At 38.7% G+C, this 16,882-nt stretch overlaps 2 protein-coding genes across 2 annotated transcripts in view; both read right to left on the bottom strand.

Moving 5' to 3' along the window:
• Positions 1–10,304, bottom strand: part of LOC144634535 (uncharacterized) — a 37,958-nt gene extending 27,654 nt beyond the window's left edge. The window contains exons 1-2 of the mRNA XM_078493512.1: positions 10,170–10,304; positions 266–583 (exon numbers count right to left, since the gene is read on the bottom strand). Coding sequence (XP_078349638.1) covers positions 266–583; positions 10,170–10,245 — 394 coding nt within the window. The 5' untranslated portion in view covers positions 10,246–10,304. The remainder of the gene's footprint in view (positions 1–265; positions 584–10,169) is intronic.
• A 31-nt stretch (positions 10,305–10,335) lies between these two features.
• Positions 10,336–16,882, bottom strand: part of LOC144636993 (phosphatidylinositol phosphatase PTPRQ-like) — a gene marked incomplete at its 3' end in the record, with an annotated part of 62,977 nt that continues 56,430 nt past the window's right edge. The window contains exons 16-17 of the mRNA XM_078496174.1: positions 16,507–16,648; positions 10,336–10,375 (exon numbers count right to left, since the gene is read on the bottom strand). Of these exons, the coding sequence (XP_078352300.1) occupies positions 10,336–10,375; positions 16,507–16,648 (182 nt within the window). The remainder of the gene's footprint in view (positions 10,376–16,506; positions 16,649–16,882) is intronic.

Raw genomic sequence — 16,882 nt, 5'->3', positions numbered from 1 at the left:
TACATTTTATACATTCGATTAAATAAATTGGTCGTGCATGTGGTGTATTGTCGCAATGGAGTGAAAATAAAAAATGAAAAGTGACATTTCGATTTTTTCCTTACTTAAATATTCATATGGAACAAAGGAAAATTTGCACAATCACATTTATTGTGTTCAGTAATCATTAGTTATGATCAACTTGTATCTGTTATCCATTTTATTTGCCCGTTATTAAAAAATGGCGTAACGATGTCTGATGTAGAAGTATATCAATATTACTCACCACCCTCCTTTGTACGTATGTCAATTTTCTTGCTGCTCTTGAGTGTTATCAGTCCAGTCACTCGATCCTTGACAAGAGCAACAACTTTGACTTGGTAGTTCCTGTAGGATTTCAAATCGTGCACCACGGTATTGGAAGATGAAGCATTTTCCACATTCAAAATAAGTTTGTCACTGGTACCATTGTGTAAGCAGACAGCTACATAGCCGTATATGTCCGTGGAGTTTAAACTGGTGGTGTTCAGCGGCAACCAACTGATCCTTACAGACGTGGAGTTGACATCATGGACTGTGATATTCCAATCTTGCTGCAACGAAGCTGAAAAATTCGAATATTAAACACGTTTTTAGAATGGGAACATCAATTTACCAAAAAAGTTTCCCTTTGCTATGATATCAACAGATATTTAAAGTGATTAATTGCGTTCGACGAAGGAGAACGCATACTAATCGCGTCGTTTTTCCGAACTCAGTCACGTGGGTATCGTTGAAGCTTGGTGGTTTTGAGCTTTGGACGCCATCTTGGTGTGGCTGACACATGGCCTCGTTTCATGCAGAACAATATGGCGTCGATTTTGGAATCGTTCTGACTTGTTTTGCTTGAAGAAATGGCTGAAACGTGTAGCCGAAGTTAAAAAAATACCGAAAATAACAAGGAAAGCATAACAGGGTTCATCCAGGGCGGTAGAGTTTTAGTCCGCCACCGAACGTCGATAAAATAGTGGCCGTTCGTGAAAACTGAGTTCCCGAAAGTTGTATGATGAGTATTTTTGCTTCAGCTATAAACACAACAACAGTGGTGAAAAGATAACAGGCTCAGAGCTGGTAATCCATCAGTACTTTCGATTGTGCTTTCGTGTGTGCTTTCTTTGTTCAGTCCTTTGCCTTCGCTTATTTCGAATATTTTTCGCAGTTTTCTCCAAGGTAAGTGAAGTTGTATGTATAATTTGTTCGGAGTATCAGTAGCAAAATATGACTAAAGCTACTTATCAGAAAATTGAAAAGCTGTGCAGTGCTTTGTTTTCTAAGAAACAGACGCTGCAATTCGCCTCGGTGACGACACCGAGTTGTCACTTGTGATGTGTCAACTCAGCTGCTTTGCCTAACAGATTCAACTTCTCTGTCCATACAGACTTGTGAGACTTGTGATATACCAACTTCCCTTCGGCCACTAAGCATTGAGAAGATGAATGCAGATTATTTCAAGTTAAATTACTGCTGAGTGACTTTACAACCCTCAAAATTTCTTTAAACACATCTATTGTATTTTATGATTGTAATGAAACAAAAAAACTGTTCCTAATGGACTGGTATCAAAATGTTTGGAATGGCTACATTTCAGTTTAAAAGTCGTTTGTTACTGTTAGTAAATGTTACAAATAAGTATACAAACATTATCCAGAGTATCTTTTTATTTCCTTTAGCCACTTCGCTTGGCACAATCAAAAGGCATTATTCTTCTCATATGCTTTAGAAAGATGGCTTGTTGCAAGCAGATCAGGTTTCATCAGCTTGAGCAATGTCATACATTTTCTGCATGGACAGACCTCAAATATCAAGCTAGCTAGAGAATATGAAAACATAATATCATACTTCTCACTCCCTGCCTCCAGCTTTCCCTGCCTCCTCCCCTGCCCCTTCCCCCCATATCCCCCACCCCACCCTACTAAACGCACTCCCCTAATTTCCAATTACTACTAGTACAGTATTTCAGTTACTTTCTGGTGATCTTATCTACATGCATCTTTTGTAGGGAACCAACAAGATCGCAGCTGCAGGAGAGTACAAATCCCGTTGCGAGGGGTCAATTTCCGTGTTATCTGGTGTTATCACTTTCGGAAGCAATTGCTGGTGCTCGAACGATCCAAAGGTTTGGTCTCCGCGCGCGGCCGTAGAGAGAAAAAGCTCAAAAAAGCATATAGGTGCGCGCGAAAGTCATCGCTGTGGACAGGTGGGAAGGTCACGGATACGTGACTAGGGAGTTTCTAGATGTAAATTTATTTATTAAATAAATAGCCAAAATGTTAGGCAAGAAACCTTGAAAATATGTATATGTTATTTGCCGGCCGGGAGGTCCATATTGGGAATAACTGTACCCGAAGTCCAATCAGCTTCGCGTTAAGCTTTTTTTTTTTTTTTTTTTTTTTTTTTTTTTATTGAGAACAACAAATTTTCTTACAATACTAACAATACTTACAATACCACAAATTACTTAAACAAAACTAACATTACTTACAATACTAACATTAACTACATTACTTACAGTTACTAACAGTACAAGAAAACATTGTTAACAATACTGACAATACCTTATATCCTAATAAAATACTGGTGTTACCTACCATATTAACATTACAAAACTTACAATACTATCTAATTTACAATACTGTATTTGCTTATTACTTATTTAAATCTACATATATATTTCTCTCTTTTTTTTTTCTTTTCTTTTTCTTTTGTTTTTTGCTATGCTTTCAGTGATACTAACAATGCCTCATGCCACAATTACAGTGCAAAAAGGAAAAAAAAAAAAAAACAGCAGAAAAACTATGCATATATACAAATAACAATGACGCTACAGCAACTACTTAGTAAAGGAAACAGTCGACTAGATTAAATTTTTCAAAAAAAAAAAAAAAAAAAAAAAAAAACTACATAATGGCTAGACGGATCTATAAATAAATTTCACATTTGAAAAAAAACTAAACCAACACTTGGTTTACAGAAACTAGATTGGTGGATAAATCAAACGGATAAAACATGGAGATAATTTATAGGGAAAAAAGTGTAGAGGAGATTAACAGAGAAACATCTTCCACTTGTTTGTGAAGGCGGTCAAACGATTACTATGCAAAGCTATTTGTTTTTCAATTTGAATAATGGAATTCAACTTACTCAAGAAAACAGACAAACAAGGAGGCGCTCCGCCTAATTTCCGGGAGTAAAGATGATATCTCGCAATTAGAAGCACAAGATTAACGGCTGTGTTAGTCGGGATTCTTAACAGCCCCATCAAATGGAGATCTGTGAGAACAAACTCAGTCCCAAAGCCTTTTTGAAAGAGAAATTGTTTAATATCTTCCCAAAAACATTGCGTTATGGGACAGTTCAAGAAAAGATGGATGATAGTCTCTGTTTGTTTTGCACAGAAGCAACATTTATTTGAAGGTATAAGGTTGATTCTCTGCAGAAAATCATTCGTGGCAATCCTCCGATGTAAGAATTTAAAATGGAAGGTTCTTAATTTGGTGGACGCCGTACAATTAAAAGCAATTGTGTATGCTACTTTCCAGTCTACCTCACAGTCGTTCTGAACATGAAGGTCTCTCAGCCATTTTACTTGGCTTCCAATGGGTGGGATTTTTTCTCTCTTTAAAAGAGAGGTATACACAAAATGATTGATCTTACTCTTAGAGGTAAGATCAGCTAAAGATACTCCTTTCATAATGTTATTGTCTGGCGTCTGAGGATTATGTAGCTTCCTTATAAATGACCTTATAGCTGAAAGAACGGCAAATGATTCAAACCATTTTAGCTCGGGGAACTTAATCCTCAGCTCGTCGTACCTAAGCAGGGTGCCATTCTCGTCCAATAAGTGGGAAATTTTGCAAATTCCGTGGTTGAACCAATGTTTATGGAAAACGGGTCGGTCGTTTATTCGAATAAGAGAATTGTACCAGATGATCTGGTCACCAACATTTACATCAGTGATGTCAGTGACATCCGTAAAATGTAACTCTGCCCAGGCTTCCAGTACCTCTTGGACGAAGGGGTTACAGACCCCTAACGTGGGGATGTCGTCTTTGTGAAGATTGCAGGTGAAAATATCCCTTCCTCCATGCTTTTTAAGACTGTCCTCGAAAACAAATTTCCATTTCCCATCATTTGTCGGATCCAGGTATTTTTGGATCCAGGAGACTTTGAGAGATTGATTGAACTTGTTTATATCAATCATTTTTAGGCCGCCCTCCTTGTAATCTTTGGTTATAAATATCCTTTTAACCTTATCTCCTTTACCATCCCAGAGAAAATCGAAAAACATTTTATTGACTTTTTGTAATGCTTCTACGGAGGTGGTTAGCGGCGTTAAAATATAGACCAGTTGGGAAACCAGGAGACTTTTAATGATGGTAATTTTTCCGATTAAACTGAGCCTCCTAAACTGCCATGATTCAATTACACTTTCTATCTTTTTGATCCTTACCTCGTAATTGCAGCGGAGCATTGTCTTCCTGTCTGTTGCAAACCAAATTCCAAGTGCAAATACTTTTCCTTTCACCCAGGAAATTTCCGATTTGTCACATTTTATTGGTTCTCTTTCTTTTGCTGAACCCACCCATAGCACTTTTGTTTTCTCGTAATTCACCTTGAGCCCAGAGATTATGTGAAATCCGTCCAAGACTGCAACTGCACGAAGAAATGAGCCCTCAGAACCGTCGAGTATTAAGGTTGTATCGTCGGCATATTGGCTTAGTTTGTGTTCTACTTCATTCGTTTCAAACCCCTTTATGTCTTTATCCCTTCTTATAAAATTGGCTAGTATCTCAGCTGCTATTATGAACAAGTATGGGGACATCGGGCAGCCTTGCCTGACCCCTCTACCTAAGATGAAATGCTCTGAGACCCAACCGTTGTTTTGGATGGCGCTGGAGACATCTTTGTAGAAAAGCCTGAACCAGTTCACCAGCGAGGGCCCGAAACCGAAGTGTATGAGAGCTCGTTCTATAAAAGACCACTCGATCGAATCAAACGCCTTTTCGAAGTCTACAAACATCAGGAGACCGGGTTTATTCGTATTATCCGCAAAGTTTATTATTCCATCAATTAGTAAAATATTTTCAGCGATGGAGCGTCCTTTTAGGAAGCCGCTCTGGTCATTGTCAATAATTTTTGGAAGTACCCGTTTAATTCGATTTCCAATCGCCTTAGCTGCAATTTTGTAGTCACAATTCAGAAGAGTGATTGGCCTCCAATTTTTTAGGAGAATGGGGTTTTTGTCTTTCTTCGGTAAAAGAGAAACTATACCTTGCCTCTGGGTGACGGATAATAGCCCCTTTTGGAAGGAACAGTTGATTGCATTCACAAAAAGAGTAGAGATGTCATTCCAAAAGAATTTATAAAACTCTGCTGGGAAACCGTCTGAGCCTGGGGATTTATTTGATTCCATTGTCTTAAGGGCACTCAAGCATTCATTGGCACTTAGAAGGCCTTCGCAGGAGTCTTTGCAGTCTTCATCAAGTCTCACACTATTATCTCTTGGGAAGAAATCCAAGTCCTCCTTGTTGTTTTGTATTGTTCTACTACTATATAAATCACTATAGAAATTCACGCATTCTTGAAGGATGTCGTGATCGGAGGTTAAAGTTGTGTTGTCAGCTTGGCGAAGTTGGCATAGAACCTTACGTTTAAAATGTCGCTTTTCTAAGTTAAAGAAGTAGCTTGAGTTTTTCTCGCCTTCGTTGTACCACCGAGTTTTAGACCGCAAGATGGATCCCTTAGTTTTATATTCATAGATTTTTTCTAGGCTTTCTTTTGCCTCACTCAATTGTTGACTAAGTTCTTCTTTCAGTTGAGGGGGAATGGGTTCTTCAACTTTTTTCTCCAAGTATGCCACCTTCGCATGCAGATCGTCCTCCTCCTTACGTCTGGAAATAGCTTTCTCCTTTCCATAAAAAATTGAAGCTTCTCTTACCTTAAGTTTAATCATCTCCCATAACAAAGCATCATCGACATTGTTGTCATCTTTGTAATCTTCACATGTCTGGGAGATAACTGTTTTGACCCGGTGTGTAAAATCTACATCTCCTAAAAAGGAGGTGTTCAGTTTCCATAAGCCGGGACCTCTGGGATTTTCAGTGACACCTAGGCTCAGGGTAATCATAGAATGGTCAGTTTTGTATCCAGGAGTAATGTCAGAATTCGTTACTTTGCCATATAGCCCGCAGCTGATCAGGAAAAAATCAAGACGGCAAGATATTTCGGGGTTGCGTCTTCTCCAGGTGTATCGCGTCGTGAGCGGATTTCGGTCCCGCCAGATATCGCCTACGTCGAGATTTATTTGAACTTTTCTTATTTCAGCCAAAGCCTTCTTATGATAGGTGTTAGCGTTGCCTCCTTGTTTGTCTAACTCTACATTTAACACCAAATTAAAGTCTCCGCCTATGACAATATTGTCGCAATCAAAATCACGCATTCGATTTGTAATATTTTGAAAGAAACTAGGGTCATCCTTGTTTGGAGCGTACAGATTAACTAACGTGAAACTCAGGTTGGCGGCTTTAATATCTAGGATAATGAAGCGGCCTCCTGGATCAATATATTCCTTGTTTAATATGAAATCGAAATTGTTTTTAAATAGAATAGCCACACCGGCTTTTCGACTACTGTCGCACCCGAAGAGTGCTTTATAGCCCCATTCGTTTTGCCACAGGTCTCGTTTTTCATTTGTGCAGTGCACTTCTTGCAAAAAGAAAACTTGGAAATTTTTCTCTCTTAGCCATTTGAAAGTTTCTCGACGTTTGGCTTCCCCTGATAAACCTCTAACGTTCAAAGAACATATATTTAAGAAGTGTGATGGTGAAAACAATTACCCTGCTTTAGAATCCACTCAATCAAAACATAGCAGCCATTAAATAGAGACACTAATAATACACCTATTATGAACAATATAAACAACTTGTACGAAAAAAACAGGAACAAATAATAAAGTGGACAATAGCCATTGATAATTAACACGTATACCTGAACCTTACGCAGGACTAACATAATTACTACAGTAATTAAAACAGAACTTAAGAGTAATGGGCGTGCGGAATGATCGTAACTTTAAGCGCAAAGCGGAAAGCAAGATTAATATGCTAATTCGAGACTCCGCAACAAAAATAAGAAAATAATCTAATGTTCAAAGGATACGAGACGAAATTAGCAAGTTTGTGAGGAATGATCCTGTAAAGGACTGTTCGTATAGTACCTACTTGTCTTGATGTTGAGCAACATTCGATCGCCATTTCTTAGGAATCTTGTCAAACGTGTATTTCTTTCCATTGATTAGTAGCCGGTCGCCAATGATCGCCGCCTTGGTGCCTTCGGTTTCCCTTGCTTTTTTAAGCGCTGGAATTAAAATATCCCTCCGAATCTCGCGTACGTTGTGGGGCAGGTCTTCCGCAATCTTTACCGCAGAGTCCCTGAGATTAAAGCGCTGTCGCCAGGTAAAATCCCTGTCTGCTCGGCATGTAAAGCGTGCAATAATTGGCCTTGGCTTGGAGTTTCCAGTTTTTTTTCTTCCAAGGCGATGGGTGCCACAGAACATGAATGACTTCGCTTTCTTTTCTTCAAGTTTCAAATTCGCAACCAACGCGTGCGTGACTAACTTCGAACAATCTTCCCCCTCTGTTTCGGGGATACCATGGAAGATAAGATTCCATCGCCTACTATATATACTCTGTCGGACAAGTTCGTTCTCTTGCCTGCATTGGTCTTCTTCACATTTGTCGATCCTTTCTTTGGCTTCGTCCTGTTGGCTTTGCGTGAACTCGAGCGAGCTTTTAAGCTCATTTACCTTCGAGCGAAGCGAGGAAATCTCGTCCAACGCTTCGTCTAGTTTAGTTTGGAGGTTGTTGATCTGGATAGTTTTAGCGTTGTCTTCATCTTGTAGCTTTTTTATCAGGTCCAAGAGTTCAAGGTACAGGCTGCCTTCGTCGTCGCCATTAAGTTCGTCACCTGTAGAGCTGCTTGGTCTAGCTCTTTTCTTTTCGGCCGCTTTCTTGGGACTTTTCTTCGGGCCCATTGTTCTTCCTCAAAAAACCAACTTAAATAAAAGAAAGTGACTTAAGAGAACGGGCCACTGAAACAGGCGAAATACTGAGTGTTACGGAGCTCGAAAACACACGTCCGTTCACCGATGCATCGTGCCCAGACCTTCGCGTTAAGCTTGTTCACGTAAAAAAAAAAAAACCAATCAGCATCTAGTATAGAACGAACTCACCAATCAGAGCGAGGGAACTCAAATGGTTCCGAACGAGTTTGAAGAAACAACGAGCGAAAGTTTATGTTGCTGTAGAACTTTATTGAAAGCCAAGGTCTTACACAGTTTTCCCAATACGGACCGACCTTGGCCGGCGAATAACGTTTTTATTTTTTCCTACTTTAATTTGTTTGAAAAAAAAAAAAAAAAAAAAAAAAAAAAAAAAGAGAAAAAATGTGTCGCAAAATCTTTGCATATGCGCGGATTTGATTTCAATGATCGACGAGCAAGAGTGAAGAATTCTGTTTGCCTTTTATTTCCGGCGAAGAAAATAGCTTCGCTTAAAATAAACCGTACTCAAGAAAGGTTCAGCATATTTAATTTACACTAAAAGAAAAAGCAAACAAAATCATAAATAAATCACAAATATGCCACAAAACTTTACACATTAAATCGATTTCGGCTTCCCGAATAATTCCCGATAAATGTTTTGAATAGTCTTGAAAGAAACGTTGCTCGCAGGGTGTTAATCCTATTTCTCTGACTCAAAAATACTCTGTGACTGAAAAGCAGTTTTACAAGCTGTTTTTAGCTTAAAGTGACGGATAAACAAGGCAGTTTAACTCCTAGAGGGAGTCTAAAAACCGGTAAAGTTTACCGCAATGGCGTGAAAATCATTGCGAAATGCACAAACAACGGCAAACTACGAACGGTAAACTACAACTAAATTTTGTTGAGAAAGAAACAAATACTCGCCTTTTGAAGAACTTTGAGGCCTTTAATTCCACTGCTATTTTGTCCTTTAAAATTTACAACAGTTGGTGAACAGCTATTTCGATTTTGAAGAGCAAAACTTTCATGTGTTCGTTTAGACCGAAGCTACAAAATGATTTCGCGCGTGAGTGGTCCGTACGCGGGGTCCGGATGGGAAAATCAGGACCGATTCCCTCTATAGCGCGCGCGTGCAGGGAATCACGGTAGTTGTATTCATCAAACCATGCGCGAGCCTGCAGGCTCGCGCTATAGAGGGAATGGGCCAATCTGGTTCAGGGACTGAGGATTGCGGACCGCTGAGATGCTTGAGAAAAATATAGTAATGATAGGAAAATGATAAAAATCATTCTTCAAAAACGTACGGTAGCAAGACCCAACTAAGCTAAGTGGGGATGAGATGCGTGAAACGAAGGCAAGATTTTCTTCTGAACTTACAACGCATGCGCGGACTTTTTAAGAATATTCAAGCACTCGGGAACACCATGAAAAACTCAATTGCAAAATTGCATTTTTACATGTGGATTTCGGTCGTAATTATTGTTTAATTAACCGACTCCTTGTATTAACACTTGTATTTTATTTTTATTATTAAATAACATTTCACAGCGGTTTCAGGTGATTCGCTTGTGGTGATGTTTAAATAAACAAATGCGATACCAAAAGTGTTTATAAAGTTTTTGTGTAGGAGAGTTTGTCGATGGTGATTATTTTTTTTTTATTTTATAATGGCAATTTCATTTGGAAAGCGTTGTGCATTTTGCAGCTTTCTTTTTCCTCGCACTGAGTATTAATATGTCAAAGACCATAAACTAGAAAAATCGCGTAAAGTTTACAATGATTGAATTCTCGCCATATATATTTTAAACACATTACGAATTTTTATTCACTCGTTGCAAAACTCACTCGCTCGCTACGCTCACTCATTCGTTTTCCAAAGTTTCGCAACTCGTGAATAAAAATTTTTAAGTCGCACTTTTTATGAAATAATCTATATTTATTTATATAATGAGTAGTTACAGTTAGCTATATTCAGTAGTTTAATAGATTTATTCATATATTTAGTAATTAATTAACAAACCAAGCCATTATTGGCTATCCCAAGAGTCAGCAAAATCTCTTTCTATTTCTTTTTACAGTACTTACTAACATAATTTGAAGCTTAACTTACCGTCTGAACCTGTGTTGTTTATTACAAAATAATGAGCCTTGAATTTTGTATAAGCCAATCTGTAGCTGTACAACATGACATGAACATAACTGTCCGCCAGAAAAACTGCAAATGATTCGTTGTGATTGCAAATGTTCTTTCGTTGTGATTGCAAATGTTCTTTTTTTCCAGCGCTGTTGCCAGTGTCTATTCTAATGTATTTACCCCTAAAAAAAAAAACAGATACGCGGGTTTTAAAAAGCTTCAAATAAATCACACTGCCTGTTCCGAATTAATACGGAACAAATTTTGTACATTGTCCGGCACTGGCTTTGAATTATGAAGTGCATGGAACAACTTCTCAATTGTAACGACTGACCACTCCAGAAGGCACATACACACTGGGCTTTTAAGGAAAGAACACACAGTCTTGAGCATCTCTCTATTCAGAACTGTTTTTACATTCTACCTTGCACATTGATACCACTCTGACGGCAGCTCTTTACACTCGTAAATCGTACAAATTAAGAGATCTAAGAGCTAATGTCCTCCAAGTCGATGAAAAAATACGTGGCACATTATGAAAAATTAAATTCTTCATTATTATGGTAGGCTAAGAAACGTGGTGAGTTTTTTCTTGAAAAAGTTTTAAACAAAAAAACCGTTGGAGCCCCACGTGCCATGAAAACACACACAAAATTTAACGTGACACATACTTTCAAGTAAACGCTCTGTTTAATTTTTATCACTTTAAACCTTGTTTGGAGCTAGAAATATGTTGTTTAAGTGTAAACAAGAGATGTGAGGCCAATTATACTGCTGTGAATTGATTTCTTAGGCGAGCCGCTAAATCACATAAAAATTCACTTGCTTTTTCAAAAGAAGATTTCCCTTCTCGGTAAAACACCAAATTTTGTAAAATTGATAATTCTTAAAGAGGAAATGGCATTCTAAAACCTTGTTTAAAATTAGTTTTAGGTTTTTTCAGATCCGATTTAAAAAAAGCTTTGAAATCCCGATAATCACGACATAAACCTGTAAACAATTGACACGCTCATCCAGGATTGTTTTCAGTGATTTTCGCTATCATTCGATATTCAGTTATATTAGGTACAGGTATGTACTGGTTTCCTGAACTTGCACTATCCCATTCCTTAACCTTCGGACGTACAAGCAAACTCAAACCCTCACCATCGTACAAGGGGGAGGGGGGGGGGGGGTTGGGTAGAACCTCTCCCCAGGGTAAGGGCACAGCGAAATTATTTTGCACTGAGTAGAAAGTCCTTAGCTTACTCTACAAGATGACAAAATCATTGTTGGCTGTGACAAAATATGACGTCACGTGACGTCATAAGAGCTGCCATCTTGAATCCACCATCTTGGATTTCACTATTTTTATGCTCATTCATGTAGCGTGCCGCGGCATGCCGCGAAGCACGCAATGAATGAGGATATTAAAATGGATTAGCTGTTGACGGAAGTTGCGCGTGGACAAAAAATGTGCGGAGAAAAAATGTGTGGAAAAAAGATGTGTGGACGGAAGTTGTAGACCGGAAGTAATTTTGCATGCTACCCTCCCCCCTCCCCCCTCCTTAGTAACGTCAAAAATAACGTTCATGAAGTTCAGACACAAAGGTTAAAAGAAATGAAACCCTTTTATGGTGTAATAAATAAATTTACATCAAATCACAATTTTGAAACTTCTAAAAGGTGCAACGTGAATCAAGAAGCTAAAATGTTGTCACCTTGGAGGACCCTAAACGAGTGTATTTCACATGCGCTAACACACGCCATCTAGTCCGTCGTGGCAGACGGAAGTAATTAATAAAGCAGCTATTTCAAACAAGGAATAGGGTTTCGTTTTCAAAAGCATAGTTGAATTTATTCTTTATTCCCTCGTTAGTGACATTTCCCCTAAGGCACGATCGAAAATTAACGACTTGCCTTAAGTGTTTTTTCCGGTCACACAATGTGATCCGTAACGCACGTTACCAAGTTAGTTGAAAAACATTGTTGACGTACATTTATTTTCGGTCCATGGTACGTGTAAACATGCCCGTCGGCGTCTTCGCCACCTAAGAACGTCACGAGCCAAAATACGGTCTGTTTAAGCCCGTGAAATGGTAAAACATTCCTTTAGCTCGTTCATTCTGCGGAGCACGCAATTGAAATAAATGAGATAATTAAAATCAACCAAATATGGACGGAAGTTGTAGACCGTGGCCATAAAATAGGGGTTCGACAAAAACCTCCAAACCCCCTAAAACGACCAAATAACCCAAAAGGAGGAGTTGAGTACATTTTCTTTATTTTATTGAATAGAAGGTAAAATTTTATTTTGTTAAGCGTTATTTTTATTTCCATACAATCGTAATGTTTTCGGAGCGCTTAATTCTAAACCCCCTACTAGTGTAAGACAACAACGCGTACCTCAGGTAGTCACGTTCCACTTGTCCTCGTATCGTGTTCTTACTTTGTTTAACTTTTCCAATAAAATCACCTACATACCATTCCTTTTACTCTTCATTCGCGTTTTTGAATTACTTCTTTCCAATGTTTTAGCTGCTTCAGTGCTAATTAAATCAACTATTAGCAATTTTAGTGTACTTCGTAGTTATGTCGCAATTTTACAATTTCCGCGTGATCATGACATTTGATCAGATACATGACAGGAGTGTCTTCATTACATTTTTTACACAATCCTCCTATAGCTTGTGCACCAACAAATGGTTTATTTCATGTTGTAAAGGTACAGATTTTGTTATTACTTCGTCATGCTTTATGGGAATCGGTAATGTTAACTGAAATGGTAAATGTCTTTTTTTTACAGTCACCCAGAATATGTGAAGGATGTTACACTCTGGGGGTAATTCTAGTGAAGAGGAATGAACCCTGGTTTTAATGATACTGCAAAACGACCAGAACATCTACCAGGAAAGGGAAAAAGAATTATGGCACTAGGTCAGGGTAGTGGAAGAGGTAGCAGTGCTCCTCCCATAGCCCCTTCATCTCCACAGGCACCCCACCTGCTGCTAAACGTTTTCATGCAGCAGAGACTCTTCTCGCCGATCTTCGTCATGACTGAGTCGCAGACATTCATTTACAATGTATCTTAATTAAGATAAAAGACGCCTTGAAACCCCAAAGATAACACATTAGCACTAGTGGTGTTCTCGCCATCCTTTTTGCCCAACTGTTGGATTTTAGGGATTTGTGTGTCAGGCTATGGCCAACTTAATAAAACTAATCCAATTAAAACTAATCCAAAAAGGCTATGGCAATCTAATCATTTACCTTTTAAAGATTTTCCTCAATGATTAAGAATTGGCTATTCCAACTTGGCCCCTGCTATTTTACTTGTCTTCCTTTAGCACGGTTTAGATTCAGTTTATTTAAAAACCCAAGAAAACATGAATGAGCTGGCTCAAGAGCCCTTTGATCTTAGAAAGTCAGGAAATAACAAACTCATACCAGAATGCTTATGGAATATAAAAATAAACAGATCCTACTATTCTGTTTCAAAAACTGGAAAAAAAGAAAAAAATTAATCTGCCTGTAATCGACTTTGCTATGGCAACGTCAAATATCATGGACACATGGTTGACATATTAAAACTTCCGCAAGGGATAAATGAACAGCTACTAAAAGTTACAGCAATGTAGAATAAATCCTCTTTTCAAAATTTTGAAAAAAACCTTTTGGGGGCTCGTCGTCTTCAATTACAGGACGCCATAATAAACACGAAATGACTGTTCCCGAGATAAACAGTTAATTTTGTTTCCCGAGAATCTCAATGTTTCCCAAGGAGAAGCCGAAGGAAACATCGAGATTCGAAGGAAACAAAATTAACTGGTTTGTTTTCCGAGGGATCAGTCATTTAGTGTTTTATAAAATGGCACGACAAATTGGCTTTGAAAATGGCGCTTGTCGGTGAACATTCGCGGGCAACATTGCAATATTACCTTCAAACGTCATAGATTTTGCAATGTTGCCCGCTCAGAGACTTTTGGCGGAAAACAGTTTTTATTGTTAGATGTCATGTGACCTCGAATAAGCCAATTTCTAGCTACATAACAACATGTATTTTTAGTCGTCAAGGTACGGTTTCGCGTTTAGGGTTGCATTATTAAACCTCTCTGTAGTTCTTATTCATCAGCTTATGTATCTTTTGGGGGTTAAAAAGGCTTAAGTGGTATATAGCTAAAGTGGTATGTAAATTACATGATCGCTTGGAGATAAGAAATTTCTCTCCTTATGTTGAAAAATATTTCACTCCTTCGTGAAATGTTTTTCAATACTTATTAGAAATTACGTATCTCCGAGCGGCCAAGTAATATCCTCACTATCCTATATTATTTTTTTTACGTCAATCAGACTTCTCCATTTTTAGTTAAAGGTACGGAAAAAGAAAAGGCACGGTCACGGTATGCCACAGTTCACAGTAGAGAAAGCAAAAAGTAGTTTAGAGGATGAGCTTAGGCTTCGTTGCGGGTGCTATTGTTGTAGGAGGGGCGACAAGTAGGCTGAGCAATTCCATGAATAACTTAGAAGGACTTAGAAGAACTTAAAGAAGATAAAAAGGCTCAAATGCTCGCAAACACTACAATAGCACATTTCCAGGCCAAAAAAACCGGCGTTTGTATAATAAGAATGAAACAGTGCGAATTTTACGAGAAGGTATGAGTGACGTTAACTTTGTGTGTTTTTTAAGACATGTGGGCCATGACTGTTTTGTGAGTTTTTCGCCGGTTTAAAAAAAAAAATATATGTTTCCTGGCTTACCAAAGGCTATCTCTGGGCAAAATATTAAGAATTTTGATTTTTATCTTGTTTCACCACTCACTCGGTCTTAGTGAACATTTCATCTTAACTAACAACCTAATCTTCGTTTTGCTGCTTACTGACTAAGGACCCATTCATATGGTCTCAGGTACTTGACAAAACCCTCCCCCGAGGTACCCTGGCCGAGCTATCTTTTCAATTTTCTCTTTTTTAAAGCTCTGTGAAAAACCCAACAAACCGTTTACACCAGAATAGCTAACTGCTCTCGATGAGGGGCGGGGGGAAGTGAGGGGAAGCGAGACAACTTGGGTGGGCGAATTGTTTAAGGGTGAGTACTGACTTTTTTCATATAACGCTCCATAAAGTTGTCACGGCCGCGGGGAATGGTTATCTCGCGTACCTTAGATCATATAAATAGGGCCTTTTAAACATTTTTTCCTTATATTTACTGACTAGAGCTAAACCTCATTAACACACTTCATTTACACACTCCAATATATATTGCACTCTGTCCTAATTTGGCAAAACGTACCAAAAGAAACGAAAAAACTACTTTTTATCGGCTTTTTCAATATGTACCTTTTCTCTCTATTTCGCTATGGTGAAGATGACGTAAGATAATTATAAACCATCCTTGGAGACCCAGGGGCAACTCGTGGGGTCGAGTGAAACGCGAAACTGCGGTAAAAAAATTGGCATAGAAAAGTTGGAGCGATTGAAAGGTGCGCCTTGGGAAAGAGTCTTACCAGGCCAGTTCCAAAAAGCTCTCTGAATACTGCCTCCTGATTGGGCAGAAAAGTTCTTTGTATTCCCTTTGTATTAATCTGCCAAATTGGCGGCCTGTAGGTCTGCAGTCCATTTCGCGTGTTGTAAAACGAATTATATATATACAAGATTTTGCTCGGGAAGAAAAATTTTCGACTAATGCTTTGCTAACGCTTGCGTGCTGTTTGCGAGCTTAAGCTTGTATGCGATGTGCAAGTCGGGGAAATCGATGTTACAGTTTTGTTCAGATATTTCATGGGAAAATCATTTGCTGTCTGAAGGGAAACTTTAGGGAGAATAGGGCCATAAGAATTTTTTATAGTAAGCATAATAAATGTATGGGGCTGAGCGGACATCCTGTCATCCGACATTTCACCGCGGGAATGGCCGTAAACCTTCCTGCTGTTTCGACCATGAAAGGCACTAGCTGAAATCTTACCTTCTCGAGCAACTGAAATCGTGGCCAACAGGCAAGAAAGCGAGCGAACTGGTTTTGTATGTAGATACCTCGTTTTGGAGCACACAAAAACGATTGTAGACCTGCAGGCCGCCGATTGGGCAGAATAATACAAAGGGAATATAAAGAACTTTTCTGCCCAATCAGAAGGCAGTATTCAGAGAACTGTTTGGAACTGGCCTGGTAAGATTCTTTCCCCAGGGGCACCTTTCAATCTCTCTTCTATGTCGATTTTTTTTTTCTCGAAGCTTCACGTTCCCTTCACCCCTACTAACTGCCACTGGGTCTCCGAGGATGCATATAAACGCATGTAATTGGGATCAAAACAACAACAGAATAACTGAAAGTCTTTACCAGCAATCCAATTTGTGATGTTCGACAACTAAGAGTATATCGGAGTTCATGAACGGTGATCTGATCGTCCAACTGCAAAGTCCTCTGTATGGCACTACTACATCGATTTCACCTGTTGTATTTTCAAAGGTCTTTCGACAAACTGAAAATGACAAACACTTCAATTAACTTTTGACAAACACTTTAATTAAAAAAGTATTTTGCTTATCATATATGCAGCTCAATGGTGCACCTAAACTCTAATTCCACGACCCCTCCAGCTATTCCGCAAACTGTTACATGTATTAAGGGTTAAATTAAGGCATTCATTCATTCATTTATTCAAACTTCCACATACACGGTTCCCCTCCATCCACGATGATGAAACAATTTCTCG

Source organism: Oculina patagonica, chromosome 13 (assembly GCF_052425735.1).
Source record: "Oculina patagonica isolate OP01 chromosome 13, crgOcupat, whole genome shotgun sequence".
Taxonomy (NCBI): Eukaryota; Metazoa; Cnidaria; class Anthozoa; order Scleractinia; family Oculinidae; genus Oculina; species Oculina patagonica.
The sequence above is the reverse complement of the archived record's forward strand: the minus strand, read 5'-3'. Positions and strand labels throughout refer to the sequence as shown.